Source organism: Mustelus asterias, chromosome 18 (genome assembly GCF_964213995.1).
Source record: "Mustelus asterias chromosome 18, sMusAst1.hap1.1, whole genome shotgun sequence".
Classification (NCBI taxonomy): domain Eukaryota; kingdom Metazoa; phylum Chordata; class Chondrichthyes; order Carcharhiniformes; family Triakidae; genus Mustelus; species Mustelus asterias.
The window spans coordinates 21436854-21458134 of record NC_135818.1 but is presented as its reverse complement, the minus strand read 5'-3'; the positions used below and the strand labels follow the sequence as shown (position 1 = coordinate 21458134).

The 21281-nt window shown below is 44.5% G+C and overlaps 1 protein-coding gene across 2 annotated transcripts in view; it reads left to right on the top strand.

The window, feature by feature from the left end:
* Positions 1 to 21281, top strand: part of rad51b (RAD51 paralog B) — a 544759-nt gene that overhangs the window by 6615 nt on the left and 516863 nt on the right. For both annotated transcript variants that reach the window (XM_078233499.1, XM_078233500.1), the window contains exons 5-7: positions 3361 to 3497; positions 5658 to 5777; positions 13382 to 13565. In XM_078233499.1, coding sequence (XP_078089625.1) covers positions 3361 to 3497; positions 5658 to 5777; positions 13382 to 13565 — 441 coding nt within the window. The remainder of the gene's footprint in view (positions 1 to 3360; positions 3498 to 5657; positions 5778 to 13381; positions 13566 to 21281) is intronic.

The following is a 21281-nucleotide window of genomic DNA, read 5'->3' as shown; positions in this document are numbered from 1 at the left end:
CCTTATCCCCCGGTCAGGCTCCTATCCATCAGGTCCCGCCCTCTTGGTACTGCCCCGTACGCCCTTTCCAGCCCTGGACAGTCCAAGGGACTTCAATAGCCTCCAGTCCCACCCAATGACATGTTAAACATGTTATTCATATTTAAATCAGCCTCACCCTTCCTGGGCACGAGGATGGTTTTGCTGGCAAAATGGGGCCAGCAAGATTGCGAGAGGTGAGAAACCAGGCATGAACCCTATCTTAGCGGCTTGCCACGCTGATGGATTGGTGTGGTGAGCCAGTAAGATCACGCCTCTAGTGTTTTCACAGCACAACATGTGCTGCATTGGAGTAACTCAGAGATATGTGTGATTGCTCTCGGTTTTACTTTGCATGAATGCAATGCTGTGCAAAACTGCTTACTGGCTGAGCAGCAAAAATTTGCCCTCAACATAGATCAAGTTAAGACTGAATTAGATTGAGCCCTGATTTCACCAACCCCCTAATTCCCAGTGTTGGATGTTTGGATTCACTAACTGTGATACAGGTTAGATGACCTAATCAGGCTCCCTGGACATTTTTATGACTGGATACTGCCCACTTAGTTTGGTGTCAGGAACAGCCATTTTGTGTTGATCTGATCAGTCAAGTGGACACTAATCTTTGTTGCTCCTAAATTGGGCATTCCTTAGTATGGAGACTGGGACAGGTCTCAGTCCCTCTCTCGCTATGACAAATGATCCATATTCATGAAGCAGGAGTTAGAGAATAATAGGAGTGAACCACATCTATCGGTTGATCCGAGATGGGTCCACAGGTGTGGTGGCTTCAAGGCAGCTTGTATCTCGAAGAACCCATTGATATTGATTTTCCTGTGTAGCAAATTGTCAATCTCTACAGCATCTTTGGGTAGTTACGGAGAAGCGACTGGGAACAATTAGAGAAGCTTTAACATGATGGAGGATGACAGGAATGTTTAATGCTGGGCTCAGCTTTCCCAACTTCAGTAGAAACCTGAATTGTGGCTGAAAGCAGCATTCATGTTTCACCTCTTGAATTGCTGTCAACTTGAAGACTGTCGATTTGAGAGAACAAGGAGGTCAGTCCTGAAATCCGAATTGCTGGACTTGGTGTGCTAGCTTTTCCACACAATCTGCATTATTTTTGAACTGTGAGGATTAACAGAAGCAAAATATGGCCACGGTAATTCTGATGATCATTTGTAGCGGTGTACCTTGGCATGTTGGCTGTTCTCTCAATCTACCTGAAAACAACAAGCATTACAAGAGATGGGGCCTTTACTCCCTAGAGTTTAGAAGAATGCGAGATGATCTCATTGAAACATATAAAATTTAAATGAGGCTTAACAGGGTGGATGTGATGAGGATATTTCCCTTGGTGGCAGGGTCTTGAATTTAATGGGTCGTAGACTCAGAATAAAGAATCAACCATTTAGGACTGAGATGAGGAGAAATATCTTCACTCAAAGTGTTGTGAATTTTTATCCCAGAAAGGTGTGGGCTCAGTTGTTAAGTATATTCAAGACCAACATTGATAGGTTTTTGGATGATAAGGGAATCGAGCAATCTGGCCTTGTGCAGGAAGATAGATTTAAGGTAAAAGATGAGCCGTGATTTTTTAAGAAGGTGGCACGGACCATGGCTGAATCTCCTGGGTTGTCCCAGCATGTTGTGTTTCTGGGCTACAGCCACTTTTGTTCCTCTTCCTGAAGCATGCAGCTCCTGATGTGGTGGGGGGGCCACTGTTGCTCAGTGATATCTCTGCACACCCATCACAGACGAGCATCTGTGGCAGCCATAACCAATTGATTTTCTTCTCCTTCGCAGACATGGGAGTGTAGTATAGAGGGGGCAACTCAATCCAGAGCAGGAAATCAAACCTGGGAACATCCTGATCTGTTATTCCAACTTCTGCCTGAATGCTCAATTTGTACATCAGTGACTCAATTGCTATGTTGATCCCTGGACACAAACACCAATTCTAATAGGAACTGAAAGTGTAACATCAATCTTAAGATGAGTAGATATGACCTTTGTTCCAGAAATGTCTTTTAAGCCACGGGCGTTCTTTTAAGACACGACCTCTCTTCTTTTGGAGATGACCCTTGATGGATTAGCAGCCGCTGATAATTTTAAAAATTGATCCTTGGAAAATGGTATTGCAGAAAAGTCTGGAAAGATGGGGTGGACCTTCTTCTTGAGCCGCTGCTGCCAGTGTATGAAGGTGCTCTGCAGCAGTGCTATGGAGGGAGTTTCAGGATTTTGACTCAGAATGTTGAAAAAAACAGCAATATGTTTCTTAGTCAGGGTGTTGTATGAAGGGAACTTGGAGTTAATGTTGTTTCCATACACCACATGACCTTGTCCTTCTCAGAGGTGGAGTTTGCAGGTTTGAGAGGTGTTGCCAAAGTCGCCATGCCAATTAAGTGGACTGCTTTGTCCTGGACAGCGTTGATTTTAATTAGTGTTGTCGTAACTGCAGTCGTCCAGATAAGTGGGGAGTTTTCCAGGAGATATGTGGCAATGCCATCAACTCCAAAATCCTAGTCGCCTACTATCCTGAACTGGACGTGTGGAGCCATTCCTTCCATCTTTCATTGCTGTGTTAAAATTTTGGAAATAAATGATGACTTGCTGTTGATGACAGTATCTCGTGAATGAATATTTTTTAAAAACTCAGTTGAATGTTGCCTCTGCAATTCAGCTCTTTTGTCCATGTTTGGACTGAGGTTGTAATGAGGTCTGGAGCAAGTGGTCCTGGCAGATCTGGAATTGCGCATGGGTAAGCAGATCATTGGTTAGGAAGGGAAGGAGGCAGTGGTGGAATGGCATATGGAACATTTGTGAGCGGTTTTGGGTCCCATACCTAAGGAAGGATGTGCTGGCTTTGGAGAGATTCAATCCAGAGCAGGAAATCAAACCTGGGAACATCCTGATCTGTACCACAATACTTGGTGCACTTACAACTGAGGGAGTTTTTATTTCATTCTGGTGAGGTGGAGGTGAAGAGAGTGTTGCAGGGCATCAGTTGTATGAGGCCTTGATGAACTGGGACAGTGAGTAAATTTAAGCCGGAGTTAGACAGATTTTTAATTGGTAATGAGTTGAAGGGTTATGGGGAGAAGGCAGGAAAATGGGGATGAGAATCACATCAACCATGATTGAATGGCGTAGCAGACTCAATGGGCCGAATGGCCTAATTCTGCTCCTATATCTTATGAACTTTGCCTTTTGTATTCCAACTGTATGAATCAATTTGTGGAACAAGGTTTGTTTTAAGGATGTGGTATGTGTTACTTACAAAGTTGTTGGTCTGGTGTTGTTCATAGAACAGTTCCCAATAACGTTCTCTGTTTTTAGGTGACTGGACCTTCGGGCTGTGGCAAGACACAATTCTGTATGATGCTGAGTGTATTGGCCACCTTGCCTATCAGTATGGGCGGCCTGGATGGAGCTGTCATTTACATCGACACTGAGTCTGCTTTTAGTGCTGAAAGGTGAGAGGAGCAGTTACAATATTTAATACCAGAACCAGTATGGTCGTCCCGTGATTGAGTGTCCAAATCCTGCCATGGTACATTGGGAAATTAAATTTAATAAATCTAGTGTTTTATTGGCGAGCACAGAAAATGACAACTTGTTAGTGAAATCACAACCGCTTCATCCACGTCCTTTATGAGGGAAGAAAACCTTTTACCCCTACCTGGTCTCGGCTAAATATGACTCCAGTCCACACCAGGTGGCTGACTCTTGGGCAGGATGGTGTCCTAGTAAGCGAACCTGTTGAATGGGGAAATCAGACAGATCCATCAGCGTCTCATTGGAATGAAGGAAGGCAATTTCAAGCCATTTAATCTCTGCAAGGCTCTCCTCAACAACATTTCTAGATGTTAGCAAAGCTGGGAGAACTGACCCGTAGACAAGTCAAGCAACAGCCTGACTGTAGTTATAGCCATGATGTGGAGATACTGGCGTAGGACTTGGGTGGGCACGGTAAGAAGTCTCACAACACCAGGTTAAAGTCCAATAGGCTTATTTGGAATCACGATCTTTTGGCGCGCTGCTCCTTCTTCAGGTGAGTCTGGTTGAAGGGTGTCGTCCGACAAGTTGACAATGGACTTCCCTGTCGTGGTACTGTGGACTCACCTGAGGAAGGAGCAGCGCTTCAAAAGCTCGTGATTCCAAATAAACCTGTTGGACTTTAATCTGGTGTTGTGAGACTTCTTACTGTAGTTATAGCAGAATCATATCTTTCAGCCAACATCTGTGCCCCCTCCAGCACCATCCTTGGGTATGTCCAGTCATATTGCCATCATAAACCCATGGAAGGTACAGGGACCATGTTGTACAGTTAGGTTTAACATTGACTGCAATAAAATCTCGTGCTGATCACGACATAATAACTCCTTCAACCTGCGAATCACTACTTCTCCATCACTTGAGGAAGTGAGAGCAGTGAATATACTCTGCACAACAAATTTCAAGTCACTCACCAGCACCATTTCTGGCTGATTCCTGAAGGTCACAGCTGCCAGAGTGGGTCTGATTCAAATGGTGAGGGAACCAACATTCTCAAGTAACTTTCTTGAGTCTTCCCTCACCCTGTTGCCAAATCACCTGAATATAGCAGCATTAGTAAAAGGGACCACTGCTCAGTGTTATGAAGAGAATGTAGAATTTCCACCACTGTTGTCGTCCTCATGTATTAAGTGGAACAAAACTAAGGATACATTAGCAACCCTTCCATAAGACCGTCAGCAGCAATAGTATTGTACGTCACCACAAAATGTAACCTGGTGGCTCGATCACCATCAAGCAAGGAAAGCAACTTGGGTTCAATGCAGAGGGCGGAAAGTGACAGGAAGAGAACCAGACATGTTCTAGAATGAGATATGGACCTAACAAAGCTACTGCAAGGAGCTACTTGCATGCTAAGCACAGAGGCAGAGCTAAGCAGTCCCAGAATCAATGCAAAATCAATGATTTACTTCTCCGTTTTACTGCCCTCTGTTGACCAGCATCAGGGTCCAAATTTATATTAGTTGTGGAACTGGAACATGAGCTGAGCTGAGTTCCATGTTTGCAGGTTAAGTTACACAAGAGTTACACTGACGATGTATTTGTGAGATTTGTTTTCAAGTCATTATTCTAGAGCTTCCAGCAGCATTGGTAAACGTGCTCAGTCTGACTCAGAAGGCTGCTGGCACAGAGGCAAGGCCAACACATCATGGTGGTGTTCAGGGAGTTCTTCTTTGGTGGTGCTATCTTTCAGATAAAATTTCAGATAAAATGCTTCCTGTCCGTCTATTCCAGCCCATTTCAGTGGATAGTAAAGACCCGTAACTATTTGAAGAATTGGGGAAGTTTTCCTGGACCAACACGCCTCCCTCACACAGCACCAGTAAATGCGAATGAACGTTTTGAGGGATATTGCGATCCGTTTTGGGTTTTTTATTCAGATTTATGTAAATAGTTAGGGGACTGTGACTCTAATAATAGTGCCCACAAGCCTGTGCGTGCAGCACTTGTCCTTTTTAAAAGATGTTAATTGCTCCTGTGTGTTGTAATGGAGTGTGCTTGGCCCTTTTATGCTGTGTGAGCTCTCCTGATGGCATTGAAATTTCTGTATTTTCTGACATTGTTTTGTTGGGTTTCAGGTTGATAGAGATAGCGAGGTGCCGATTTCCTAATTACTTTTGTGCAGACCAGAAATTGATCGCAATGACCAACAGGATTCACCTGTATCGTGAACTCACTTGCTTGGATGTACTGAAAAGGTACCTGCTGTTTTCTTTTGTCTGATTTTAACTTGATTCTCAGACCATCCCCCAACTCTCCTCTGGAAAAAGAGAAAGGTGAAAGAAAGGCATTGAGTTTGTGCGTCACAACCTCTGCTTGTTCCAAAACTCATTCCATTGATTAAAAACCTTTTGAAATTAGTCCTTTCTTTTTCTCTTTCTCCTGTTCTCCTTTCTTTACAGCAACAACTTGTAATTATATAGCACCTTTAACACAGTAAAGTGTTACTTCACAGGAGCATTATCAAACAACATTTGACATAGAGTCATATAAGAAGATATTAGGACAGCTGAGCAAAAACGTGATGCAAGAGATAGATTTTAAGGAACATGGTTATAATAATTCTAGTTCGCCAGTGAAGGGAAAAACAACAACACGTTTATTTACTGGTAAAGGCTATACAGAGGCTTTCAGCCTCATGGTTGCAGCCAGCTCCTGAGAAGATCTGGAACAAAAACCCCTGCTCACCAAGGTGAACCCCCAACCTGGCCCATGATTGGTTTCCTGGGTCATGTGGCTCTTAAAGGGACAATCACCACATCTCTCCGCTTCAAAGTTCTTTTATGCAATTGACAACTAATTTATGTAGTCCCTGATAATTTAAAATTTAACGCATGAATCCAGTCCATTAGAAAGCAAGTCTTTCAGGTGGTTTCCAATTCCTAATGGAGTGGTGTAACCTCTCTGTCTGGGGTGCTTCCATTGGAATGCTGTCAGTGGAAATGACAATCACATATGTGTCTCTTCAGGCACAGGCATTTCAGTTCCATTTGTTTCCACGGGGATGTCAATTGCGCCTGTAACAGGATGACCTCGTACTTTAATGCTTGGGTAGGCGACAAACATTCCCAGATAGCAATATCGCTCCTGATGGCAGCACCGACTGCTGGGGCAACTCTCGCTCTCTCAAATGATCTCGGTGTTTCTGGACGATCCTTCCTTCTATGTCCACTTGATAAGACAGCGGGCTACTTTTGGGTACAACGACTCCAGGGACCCAACTTGACCCACTTCCAAAATTCCTCACATACATGGCTTCATCCATTGAAAACAGCTGTGTTGACTTACACGAATCATGGTTTATCTCCTGACTGATTTGATTGGCCTCCAGTAGCAGATGCCCTGGTATCTACTTCCATCTTAAGAGGTTTTCCATTTACCAAGAGTATTACAGTAATATGTGGGAAAATCTACAGTGGGAGGCATTCAAAAAGGAACTGGGGAGAGTACAGGTCCAACATGTTCCCTACAGGGGGAATCGTAGGAGCACTAGGTTCAGGGGAACCCTGGATGTCTAGGACAATTCAAGACTGGAGATGGAAAACCTCTTAAGATGGAAGTAGACACCAGGGCATCTGCTACTGTGATAGGTCAACATGTGTTTCAGAACTTGAGAGAAGGAGCCCAGATATTGAATCGAAAGATTACTGCAGCGAGGTTAACAACATACACAGGATACTCATGGGTTGGGCTAATAAACCAGTTTATGAAGAGATGAAACCATATTTTATACCAAAAAGATGAGTTGAGTTATCAAGCTGGCATCATACTTTGGGGAGCAAGAGTAGTTGTCCTGTACCAGGAAGGGAATTGCGAGACCAGAGAAGAGAGCATTGGAATAGTGGAGTCTGGAGTTAACGGAAGCTCTGATAAAGATCTCAGCAGCTGATAGGGTCGGGGAGGGGCAGAGATAGGAGGTGTTATGGAGGTGGAAATAGGTGAATTTGAAGCTCAGCCCAGGTTTAAATGTGATGCTAAGGTTCGGACAAGTCAGGTTAAGCCTCAGGCATTGGCCATGGAGAGGGACCAGATAATGGAGTTTATTGTGGGGGCTGCAAAACAACGGCTTTGGTCTTCCTCATATTTAACTGAAGGAAATTTTACTCACCAGCACTGGCGCTGGCACAAGCAGTCTGATAAATCAGCGGCAATAAAGGAGTTAAGAGAGAATATCATAGAATCCCTACAGTGCAGGAGGTGGCCATTTGGCCCATTGAGCCTGCACCAACAACAATCCCACCCTGGTCCTATCCCCGTAGCCCCACGTATTTACTCTAGTGTCTGCGTGGGTTTCCTCCGGGCGCTCCGGTTTCCTCCCACAGTCCAAAGATGTGCGGGTTAGGTGGATTGGCCACGCTAAGTTGCCCATTAGTGTCCTGAGATGCGTAGGTTAGAGGGATTAGCGGGTAAATATGTAGGGATATGGGGGTAGGGCCTGGGTGGGATTGTGGTCGGTGCAGACTCGATGGGCCGAATGGCCTCTTTCTGTACTGCAGGGTTTCTATATCTGTCCCGCTGACACTAAGGAGTAATAGCATGGCCAATCCACCTAACCCACACATCTTTGGACTGTGGGAGGAAACAGGAGCATCCAGAGGAAACCCACGCAGACACCGGGAGAACGTGCAAACTCCACACAGACAGTGACCCAAGACCGGAATTGAACCCAGGTCCCTGGCGCTGTGAGGCAGCAGTGCTAACCACTGTGCTACCGCCCACTGTATTGGTGGGACCTAATGTATTTTTAGTTTATATTGCTGAGGGGCAGCATGTAGATGAGAGTTAGGGGGGCAGGGGGAGCTCGAGGGTAGATTCTATGGGGCTCCAGGTGTAATGGAGTGAAATATAAGCCATTGTAGGTTTATGTGATATGATAGAGTGTCATTTTGAGTACAGAATGTTCTTGTAAGCCTTTTCTCCAAAGTAATTGTTTTTCTGGTGTCTGTTGAGGGTTCTGAGTATGTGCAGGTTTTTGGAGGACTTTTCAGTCTACAAGGAAAGCCTGTGTTAGTTGCTGCTGTTTTCATAGTCATTGCTGTTTTAATACCGTTCTGCTGAATTACTATTATTGTTAAACATTGTTATTTAAATATATCTCATATATACACATATAAATCATTCTTTAAACAAATATTTGACTATCTTATTTGTGGTCTCAAGTTAAATGTGAATGTAGGATTGTATAATAGGTAAATAGTTGAATAGAAAGTTTTTGCAGTTGTAACATTGATAAAGGAACAGGAGATAAGAAAAGCCCATTCGACAGCATATTTCGTACAATTAGACACGCCAGTCACAGCTACATGAATTTTAAAAAGAAAGGTATTTTCTGGCTTTTTTCATGGCTTCCCAGTATTTTTTCATGGCTTCCCTACTATTCCCAGTATGGGTTAGCTGTTCTCTGCTGGAATGCTTATAGTGACAGTGCTATAAGTACCAGTTCCCTAACCTGCTGGAGAGAGCAGGATAAAGGAGGGAAACATCCCAAAATTCCAGCTCCTGCTCTGCTATCCTGTACATAAGAACATAAGAAATAGGAGCAGGAGTAGGCCATCTAGCCCCTCGAGCCTGCCCCGCCATTCAATAAGATCATGGCTGATCTGAAGTGGATCAGTTCCACTTATCCGCCTGATCTCTATAATCCCTAATTCCCTTACCGATCAGGAATCCATCTATTGTGATTTAAACATATTCAACGAGGTAGCCTCCACCACTTCAGTGGGCAGAGAATTCCAGAGATTCACCACCCTCTGAGAGAAGAAGTTCCTCCTCAACTCTGTCCTAAACTGACCCCCCTTTATTTTGAGGCTGTGCCCTCTAGTTCTAGTTTCCTTTCTAAGTGGAAAGAATCTCTGCACCTCTACCCTATCCAGCCCGTTCATTATCTTATAGGTCTCTATAAGATCCCCCCTCAGCCTTCTAAATTCCAACGAGTACGAACCCAATCTGCTCAGTCTCTCCTCATAATCAACACCCCTCATCTCTGATATCAACCTGGTGAACCTTCTCTGCACTCCCTCCAAGGCCAATATATCCTTCCACAAATACGGGGACCAATACTGCACGCAGTATTCCAGCTGCGGCCTCACCAATGCCCTGTAAAGATGCAGCAAGACATCTCTGCTTTTATATTCTATCCCCCTTGCGATATAGGCCAACATCCCATTTGCCTTCTTGATCACCTGTTGCACCTACAGACTGGTTTTTTGCGTCTCATGCACAAGGACCCCCAGGTCCCTCTGCACAGCAGCATGTTGTAATTTCTTTCCATTTAGATAATAATCCAATTTGCTATTATTTCTTCCAAAGTGAATAACCTCACATTTGTTAACGTTCTACTCCATCTGCCAGATCCTCGCCCACTCACTCAGCCTGTCCAAATCTCTCTGCAGACCTTCTATGCCCTCCACACGATTCACTTTTCCACTTATCTTTGTGTCGTCTGCAAACTTTGTTACCCTACACTCAGTCCCCTCCTCCAGATCATCTATATAAATGGTAAATAGTTGAGGCCCCAGTAGCGATCCCTGCGGCACACCACTAGTTACCATCCGCCAACCAGAAAAGCACTCATTTATTCCGACTCTCTGCTTCCTGTCGGATAGCCAATCCCCAATCCACGCTAACACCCTACCCCCAACTCCGTGTGACCCAATCTTCTTCAGCAACCTTTTGTGAGGCACCTTATCAAACGCCTTTTGGAAATCCAAAAACACCGCATCCACCGGTTCCCCTCCGTCAACCGCACTAGTCACATCTTCATAAAAATCCAACAAGTTCGTCAAGCACGACTTTCCCCTCATGAATCCATGCTGCGTCTGCTTAATCGAACCATTCTTATCCAGATGGCCTGCTATTTCTTCTTTAATGATGGATTCCAGCATTTTCCCAACTACAGACGTTAAGCTAACCGGCCTGTAGTTACCCGCCTTTTGTCTATTTCCTTTTTTAAACAGCTGCGTAACATTAGCCGTTTTCCAATCCACCGGCACTACCCCAGAATCCAACGAATTTTGATAAATAACCACTAACGCATCCGCTATTACCTCTGACATTTCTTTCAGTACCCTGGGATGCATTCCATCCGTGCCCGGGGACTTGTCCACCTTCAGTCCCGTTAGTCTACCAAGCACTGCCTCCCTGGTAACATTAATTGTATTGAGTACCTCTCCTCCTACCAACCCTCTATCGTTAATATTCGGTAAACTATTTGTGCCTTCCACCGTGAAGACCGACACAAAAAGCTTATTTAAAGTTTCAGCCATTTCCTCATTTCCCACTATTAAATCCCCCCTCTCGTCCTCCAAGGGTCCAACATTCACTCTTGCCACTCTATTCCTTTTTTATATATTTGTAAAAGCTTTTACTATCATTTTTTATATTTAGGGCTAGCCTAGCTTCATAACCTATCTTTTCTTTCTTTATCGCTTTCTTAGTCGTTCTTTGTTGTCTCTTAAAGTTTTCCCAATCTTCCGATTCTCCACTATTTCTGGCCACTCTGTACGCATCAGTCTTTAATTTAATACTCTCCTTAATTTTCTTTGTTATCCACGGCTGGTTATCCCTTTTCTTTATCACCAGAATATATTATCATAGAAACCCTACAGTACAGAAAGAGGCCATTTGGCCCATCGAGTCTGCACCGACCACAATCCCACCCAGGCCCTACCCCCATATCCCTACATATTTTACCCACTAATCCCTCTAACCCACGCATCTCAGGACACTAAGGGGCAATTTAAACATGGCCAATCAACCTAACCCGCACATCTTTGGACTGTGGGAGGAAACCGGAGAACCCGGAGGAAACCCACGCAGACACGAGGAGAATGTGCAAACTCCACACAGACATTGTTGCTGAGTACTGAAAAGGATCTCCTTAAAAATCCTCCACTGTTCCTCAGCTGTCCTACCTACCAGACTGCTCTCCCAGTCCACCTTAGCCAATTCAGCCCTCATCCTATCGTACTTCCCTCTGTTCAAACAGAGGACACTGGCATGGGACCCTACTTTCTCCTCTTCCATTTGTATCAGAAATTCGACCATATTGTGATCACTTGATCCAAGAGGGTCCTTCACAAGAACATCCTTAACTCTACCTACCTCGTTACACATTACCAGATCTAAGATAACTCGTTCCCTCGTTGGTTCTGTAACATACTGTTCAAGGTAACTATCCCGACAGCATTCTAAGAACTCTTCCTCCATCCCACCCCTTCCAACTTGAGTCAGCCAATCAATATGCAGGTTGAAGTCCCCCATGATTATTGCCATTCCGTTTTTGCACACATCCATTATTTGCTTGTTTATAGCCCTCCCCATCTCAACATTATTTGGGGGCCTATAGACCACGCCTACTAGTGTCTTTCTCCCCCTACTATTCCTTATCTCTACCCATAACGATTCCACGTTTTGTTCCTTAGAGCCTATGTCATCCCTCACTACTACCCTGATATTATCTTTTATTAACAGAGCTACCCCACCACCTTTTCCTTCCTGTCTATTCTTCCTAAATGCCTGATACCCCTGGATATTCATCTCCCAGTCCTGGTCTCCCTGCAGCCATGTTTCTGTAATGGCCACTAGATCATACCCATTTGTGCTGATTTGCACCATCAACTCATTAACTTTGTTCCGAATGCTTCTTGCATTCAGGCGAAGTGTCTTTATTCCAACTTTTATCTGGACCCGATTTGATGAAACGCTATCAACCTCTCCCTCGCCCTCTACTCGTTTAACTACTTGAATGCCCTCATTCACTTGCACTCGCTCCCTCTCCTCTACCATTGATTTCGTAATTCGTCTTACCTCTGCACCCTCCCCCCCATAAATTAGTTTAAAGCCCCATCTACAGCCCTAGTGATACGATTCGCTAGGACTCTGGTCCCAGCACGGTTCAAACGGAGACCATCCCATCTATACAGGTCCCATCTGCCCAAATACTGATGCCAATGCCCCATGAATTCGAACCCATTCCTCCCACACCAATCCTTGAACCATGCATTTGTCTCCTTAATCCAATTAACCCTGCGCCAATTTGCGCGTGGCTCAGGTAGTAATCCAGAGATTACCACCTTGTTGGTTCTGCTTTTTAATTTGTTCCCCAGCTCTTCGTACTCCCTCTGCAGATCCTTAGTTCCTGTTTTGTCTATGTCATTGGCACCTACATGGACCACGACAACTAGATTGTGTGTAACCTTGTGTGTGGACTCTGCTTGGTGGTTCAGCCTGTTGACACTTTGACATCGGGGATGGACTTTGATATTCCCCCAGAAATCATGACTGACAAGAGGACACATTTTCAGACTTCAGATTCGTGTGTCAACGGTGGCGCTGTTGGTAGCACTCCCGCTGTCCTGAAATGTGAGCATAAAAATCCAGGATGACAATCTCGGGCAGTACTGAAGGAATGCTGCACTGTTAGAGGTTCTGTCTTTTGTTTAACTGAGGCTCAGCAATGTACACATTCTCCCCAGTGTCCTGGCCAATAGTGATTGCTCAACCAACGTCTCTACAATAGATTATCTGGTTATTATCAAATTGTAGTTAGTGGGAGCTTGCTGTGCGCAAACTTAGTCATATTTCCTCATTTCAACTAGACTAGACTTTGTAAGGTCCTTCACTGAAACATTGTGGCCTTGTTTATATGTATACGACAACAGACTGTTCCTTGTTTTCCCCATAGAGCTTTGAATATAGTCTGGGGGTGGGGATAGGAAGGCGCTCTGCCTGCTCCTTCTCCCCCTGTATCCTTCATGGTCTTTCAAGAGCCAATGTAATTTTATCCCTCTTTTAATGGCAGGCTTGAATCTTTGGAGGAAGACATTATCTTGAAGGGAGTTAAGCTGATTGTGGTGGACTCGATTGCATCAGTAGTTCGAAAGGAATTTGACACGAGACTCCAGGGAAACCTGTCAGAGCGCAGTAACTTGCTGTCAAGTGAAGCTGCCACACTGAAGTTTTTGGCGGAAGAATTCTCCATTCCGGTAAGATCCCTGGGCTTTTTCTTCCCGCTGAACAAAATGATTGTGTTTGGTGGAGTTTGCTGCATCTTCTGATGAAACAAATCTGTTGTGTGTTAGTGGCAATAATGATATTAGAGAGAAAAGTGTTACTTACATGTGCTGTGTGTCAGTGTAGCACCTTAGTAATGCATTGCGAGTGATATTATTTGTGAATTGAAGCAGAAATTAGGTCAACCATGATTGTATTAAATGGCAGAGCAAGTTTGAGGGGCTGAATTGCCGACTCCTGCTCCTAGTTCTAGTAATTATATTTCTGATGATATTACTAATCAAAGCCTATAACCATTCTCTTCCCCTTCCCCGTTGGGGGAAAGAGAGGGAAAAGAGCAGGTGTTGGGGGGGCCCGGGGAGAGACAAGCTGCAGGGCCCGGGGGGGGAGAGAGAAAAATCTCTTTTAAAAAGTTTTTAAAAAAGGGCGGCACGGTGGCACAGTGGTTAGCACTGCTGCCCCACAGTGCCAGGGACCCGGGTTAAATTCTGGCCTCGGGTCACTGTTTGTGTGGAGTTTGCACATTCTCCCAGTGTCTGTGGATTTCCTCTGAGTGCTCCAGTTTCCTCCCGCACTCCAAAGATGTGCAGGTTGGGGGATTGGCCATACTAAATTTCTCCTTAGTGTCAGGGGGATTAGCGGGATAATAGGTGGGGTTAACGGGTAGGACCTTGGTGGGATTGTTGTTAGTGCAGGCTCGATGGGCTGAATGGCCTCCTTCTGCACTGTAGGGATTCTATGATTCTATGCTTTCCAGGTGCCTAATGGTTCATACAGAACGTTTGACATGTTGAAGTTAGAGCTGTTTTATTGAGGCAGCAACTATTACCAGATTTAATGCATACTTAGACTGTTAGGATTAACCCTGAACATGTTTAGTTATCACAATCAGCTTAATGCTGAGCTCCCTTCCCTGAAAGGAAAGGTGTACAACGCTGTCAAGAGTTAGCGGTAGGCCAGATGATTGGGACAATTTTAGAAATCCGCAAATAATGCGTAAAAAAAAAATGAAGAGGGAGAAATTAAAGTAGGAGAGAAAACTAGCAAGAAATGTAAAACATACAGTGGAGCTTCTGCAAGTATGTAAAAGGGAAAAGAGAAGCTGAAGTGAGTGCTGGCCCCTTAAGAGGGTGACACTGGGAAACAAGGAAATGATTTTGAACCAGTATTTGTTTTTGCACCAGAGGGGGGGACACAGCATCCCAAGAGGAGATAAAACGAAGGGAGGAACTTGAAAAAAATTGTGATCACTAGGGGAAAAAGTACTGGGAAAACTAATGGAACTAAAGGTTGACAAGTCCCCTGGACCTGATAGCCTACGTCCTCGGGTCTTGAAAGAAGTGGCTGTAGAGATAGTGGATGCATTGGCTGTGATAAATTTGCTAGATTTTGGAAAGTTACCGGTGGATTGGAAGGCTGCAAGCACAACACCTCTGTTCAAGAAAGGATGGGGATGGAAAGCAGGAAATTCTTGGCCAGTTAGAATAATAACATCTGTCATTTGAACTCCATTATTAAGGAGGCATCTGCAAGACATGTCGAAAATCATAATACAATCAGGCAGAGGCAACATGGTTTTGTGAAAGGGAAATCGTGTTTGACAAATTTACTAAAATTCTTTGAGGATGTAAGAAGTGGTGTGGACAAAGGGGAGCCAGTAGATGTAGTGTATCTGCATTTCCAAACGGCATTCAATAAAGTGCTAAATCCAAGGTTACTATACAAGATAACTCATGGGGCGGGGTTTTCTGGCCGCGTGCGCCCCAGGACCGGAAAATCTTGCCCGAGGTCAACGGGCCTTTGCATGGTCAGTGTCCCGCCCATGGTGCTGGGGGTGATGCACTAGCATGGGTGGAGAATTGGCCAACTAACAGGAGTCTGAGAGCCAGGGCAAATGTGTCATTTTTAGGTTGGCAAACTATAATGAGGGTTGCACCACAGAGAGCAGTGCTGGAACTCAATTATTTAAATCTATATTAATGACTTGGATGAAGGAACCAACTGTGCTGTAGCCACATTTACTGACAGTACAAAGATAGGTAAGAAAGCAAGTTGAGGAAGAGACAGTCTACAAAGAATAGGTTAAGTGAATGGGCAAAAATTTGGCAGATGGATTATAAATTGAGGTTGCCTATTTTGGCTGCAGGAATAGAAAAACATACTGTGATTTAAATGGAATAACTGCAGAATGCAGCAGTATAGATGGATCTGGGTGTCTGTACATGAATCACAAAAAGTTAGCATGCAGGTACAGCAATTTATTAGGAAGGCAAGCTGGCCTTTATTGCAAGGGGACTGGGCTATAAAGGTAGGGAAGTCTTGCAATATTCATACAGGGCATTGGTGAGACCACATCTAGTATACTGTATAGAGATTAGTCTCCTTACCTTAAGCTGGGTTATACTTGCATTGGAAGCAGTTTGGAGAAGGTTCATTAGGCTGATTCCTGGGATGAAGGGGTTGTCTTATGAGGAAACCTTGAGCAGGTTGGGCCTAAAGTCATTGGAGTTAGCAGAATGAGAAGTGATGTTATTGAAACGCATGGGATTCTGAGCGAGCTGGACATGGTGGATGTTGAGAGGAACTAGAGGACACTGTTTAAAAATAAGGGGCGGGATTTTCCGGCTGTGTTCGCCCCAAAACCAGAAAATCCTGCGTCCCACCTGAGGTCAGCGGACCTTTGCGTAATCTCTCACCCCCCCCCGCCCCCCAGCCTGCTAGGATTCCTATGGCGGGCGGGACGGGAAAATTCCCCTCAAGGTGTCTTCCATTTCACACCGAGATGAGGAGGAATTTCTTCTCAGAGTCATTAGTCTTTGGAATTCTCTACCCACAGAGCCGTGGAACTTGGGCCATTGAATATATTCAAGGCTGAGTTGGTTAAATCTTTGACCTACAGGGGAGTCGAGGATTACGAAGGACAGGGCAAGGAAGTGGTTATGATCTTATTGATTGGTGGAACAGGTTCGAAGGGCTGAGTGGCTGATTCCTGCTCCTGTTTTCTACGACCCTAGCCCAAAGGGTTAAAAGTCGGCTGCTCTTTGAGAAATTGTGTTCGGTACAGTCCTTGAGATTGACACAAAGCAAAAACCAACAGGAAACAATGGGGCCAAGTCCAATTTAATTACAAACATCGTTTGTGATTTGTTCAAATGTGCTTGACTGGCAGCCTTTTTTTTCATGGACTGGACAGTAATTAAAAGTTGTTTGATCTTGAGCACATGTCCTTGTTCAAATGGGAGAAGCTGAACTCAAAACTTCCCTGGAGTACAAGAGCAAGGCAGTTATGCTGAATTTATACAAGGCACGAGTTAGACCTCAGCTGGAACATTGTCTACAGGCGCCACACTATAGGAAGGATGTGAACTCATTGGAGAGCGCAGAAGAGGTTTACAAGAATGTTCCAGGGATGAGAAACACCAGTTATGAGGATAGATTGGAGAGGTTGGAACTGTTCTCCTTGGAGAGAAGAAGGCTAAGAGGAGATTTGAAAGAGATGTTCAAAATCATGATGGGGCTGGGCGGAATGGAGAGGGAGAAACTGTTTCCGCTCGTAAAAGGATCAAGAACGAGAGGGCACAGATTTAAAGTGATTTGCAAAAGAAGCAAATGTGATGTGAGAAAAAGCTTTTTCATACAACGAGTGGTTGGGGTGTGGAATGCTCTGCCTGGAAGTGTGGTGGAGGCAGGTTCAATCGAGGCACTCGAGAGGGCATTAGATGATTATTTAAATGGAAACAATGTGCAGGGGTACGGGGAAAAGACAGGATGTAGGTCAGGATGCTCATTAGGAGAGCCGGTGCAGACATAGAACATTAAAGTGATTTGCAAAAGAAGCAAATGTGATGTGAGAAAAAGCTTTTTCATACAACAAGTGGTTGGGGTGTGGAATAGACATGATGGGCCAAATGGCCTCCTTTTGTGCCTTAACATTCCTGTGGTTCTGTGATCCATTGAGGCCAAAGAGTGTCTTTAGGCAGTGAGGAAAAACCAAGGGCCTGCTCAGTAATAATGGTATTTATAATTTAAGGCAGCAGTCTACTACTGTTTATTACATTCTGTACTTTAGAGTGCTTCCAGTATATGCTCTGTTCCTGCTCCTGTATGCTGCTTCTGTCAGAGTGAAATGAATATAAGAACATAAGAAATAGGAGCAGGAGTAGGCCATCTAGCCCCTCGAGCCTGCCCCGCCATTCAATAAGATCATGGCTGATCTGACGTGGATCAGTACCACTTACCCGCCTGATCCCCATAACCCTTAATTCCCTGACCGATCAGGAATCCATCCATCCGCGCTTTAAACATATTCAGCGACGTAGCCTCCACCACCTCATATGTTGGGCAGATAAAGTCTAAAACAAATGTAGTGTGGTTCTTCTGTCTGCCAGACCCAACAAGATTGTTTACTGCTATCTGGGCAAGTAAAAAACATTCCCTGGATCATGAGGTTTAACTCTCGACTGGTCCCGGAAACCAATGTTAAGAAGTGTCCACAATAAAAATAAGCAAGAAACCATTTACAAAAACATAATACTGTGGATATTGGAAATTTGAAACATAAATAGATAATACTGGAAAACACGCAGCAGGTCAGGAAGCTGCTGTGGATGGAGAATAACAATGGTTGTAATGCCCTGCCTACTGCTTCCTCTTCCATCTCCTAACTTCTTCGCATTTCATAGAATCCCTACAGTACAGAAGGAGGCCATTCGGCCCATCGAGCCTGCACCGACCACTGTCCCGCCCAGGCCCTATCCCTGTCACCCCACATATTTACCCTGCTATCCCCCCTGACATTAAGGGGCAATTTAGCATGGCCAATCCACCTAACCCGCACATCTTTGGATGGCGGGAGGAAACCGGAGCACCTGGAGGAAACCCACGCAGACATGGGGAGAACGTGCAGACTCCGCACAGACAGTGACCCGAGGCTGGAATTGAACCTGGGTCCCTGGTGTTGTGAGGCAGCAGTGCTAACCACTGTGCTACCGTGCCGCCCGAATTGTGGAGCCTGTCTTAAATGTACATCCAGTAAGGGAAACACCCGCTGTAGTCGGCAGGTTGTCAAACAGTGAGTGTTGTCTCCTTCAAGTCGCCTACATTCACTTGTTTACTTTCCCTCTTTCTTGACCAAGATGTCCCTTCTGTGCCTCGCACTCGGTAAGGTTGCTGCATCCCCGATTCAAAGTGCCATAATGAAACTAATTGGCATTACAATTCTTTTCAAACAGGAGTTTACAGGAGAGAGGTTTCTGTCGATGACTGCCTGCCCTGATGGTGTACCATTCGTTCAGGAGATGTGGTCATGACTGGCTCAGCCAGCATTTATTGCCCATCCCTAACGGTTCTTGAACTGAGCTAGACCATTTCAGAGGGCAGTTAAGAGTCAACCACATTTCTTTGGATCTGGAGTCACATGTAGGCCAGACCAGTAAGGATGGCAGATTTCCTTCCCTAAAGTATATTAGTGAACCAGACAGGATTTTTACGACAATCAACAATGGTTTCATGGTCATCTTTTTTAATTCCAGATTTTTATTGGATTCATATTTCACCATCTGCAGTGGTGGGATTCGATATCCGGGTGCTCTTTTGGAGAGTCGGTGCAGACTCGATGGGTCAAATGGCAGAGTCCGGATTCTATAAAACTGCTGACTGTCCTTCCCATCCTGGGTCCCATGATAGCTGATATTGTTAACAATTTTCTCTCTTCAGGTACCATCTTCAAATCTGCTGTCATCGACCCTTCCTCAAATACAAACAAAGTTTGACCTCTCTGTAATGGAATGCCCCATCTCCAAACCTCCCTTTCCTCTCCAAATCCTTAAATTTGCTGTCACTTCCCAAATCCATAGCCATCTTTCCCAGAGCTCCATTTTAGAATCCCTCCAATCAGGTTTTCACTCCTTCCACAGTAATGAAGCAGCTCTGATCAAAGTCCCATGTAAACTTTTCCCCCTTGCCTTTGACAGTGTTTAACCACAGCATCCTGCTCCATTGCCTCTCCATTATCACCCATGGCACTGCTCTCAGCTGATTCCATTCCTATCTATTGAATTGCAGCCCGAGAGAAACCAGTAATGGCTCCTCATCCTGCTCAAATATTCCACATTTGTGCTGACAACACACAGCTCTACCTCACCACAAACCCTATCAACATCTCCACTGTCTCCAAATTATCCGATTGCTTGCCCAACATTCAGTACTGGATGAACAGAAATTTCCTCCCAAGTATTGGGGAAAAGAAGCCATGGCTGCCAGATCCCAGCACAAACTCAGTTCCCCAGCCACCCATCAACAGCACAGAGTGATTGGACAGCATGAGAGCCATGGTGATCCAAGACGAAGTACATACCCCAACCACTGCCCCCGCCTACAGCCTGACCAACACACACCACAAATCAATCGATTCAGCACCATAGCTTTAAATCAGTAACAAAAGATTTAGTGCCATCTGAACCCCTCGATTAGATTCCAGTCTGTAACTCACTCCCGGGTATCCATTATTCTATATATAAACCATGTGAACCCCTCGATTAGATTCCAGTCTGTAACTCACTCCCAGGTATCCATTATTCTATATATAAACCATCTGAACCCCTCGATTAGATTCCAGTCTGTAACTCACTCCCGGGTATCCATTATTCTATATATAAACCATCTGAACCCCTCGATTAGATTCCAGTCTGTAATTCACTCCCGGGTATCCATTATTCTATATATAAACCATCTGAACCCCTCGATTAGATTCCAGTCTGTAACTCACTCCCGGGTATCCATTATTCTATATATAAACCATCTGAATCCCTCGATTAGATTCCAGTCTGTAACTCACTCCCGGGTATCCATTATTCTATATATAAACCACCTGAACCCCTCGATTAGATTCCAGTCTGTAACTCACTCCCGGGTATCCATTATTCTATATATAAACCATCTGAACCCCTCGATTAGATTCCAGTCTGTAACTCACTCCCGGGTATCCATTATTCTATATATAAACCATCTGAACCCCTCGATTAGATTCCAGTCTGTAACTCACTCCCGGGTATCCATTATTCTATATATAAACCATGTGAACCCCTCGATTAGATTCCAGTCTGTAACTCACTCCCGGGTATCCATTATTCTATATATAAACCATCTGAATCCCTCGATTAGATTCCAGTCTGTAACTCACTCCCGGGTATCCATTATTCTATATATAAACCATCTGAACCCCTCGATTAGATTCCAGTCTGTAATTCACTCCCGGGTATCCATTATTCTATATATAAACCATCTGAACCCCTCGATTAGATTCCAGTCTGTAACTCCCGGGTATCCATTATTCTATATATAAACCATCTGAATCCCTCGATTAGATTCCAGTCTGTAACTCACTCCCGGGTATCCATTATTCTATATATAAACCACCTGAACCCCTCGATTAGATTCCAGTCTGTAATTCACTCCCGGGTATCCATTATTCTATATATAAACCACCTGAACCCCTCGATTAGATTCCAGTCTGTAACTCACTCCCGGGTATCCATTATTCTATATATAAACCATCTGAACCCCTCAATTAGATTCCAGTCTGTAACTCACTCCCGGGTATCCATTATTCTATATATAAACCATGTGAACCCCTCGATTAGATTCCAGTCTGTAACTCACTCCCGGGTATCCATTATTTTATATATAAA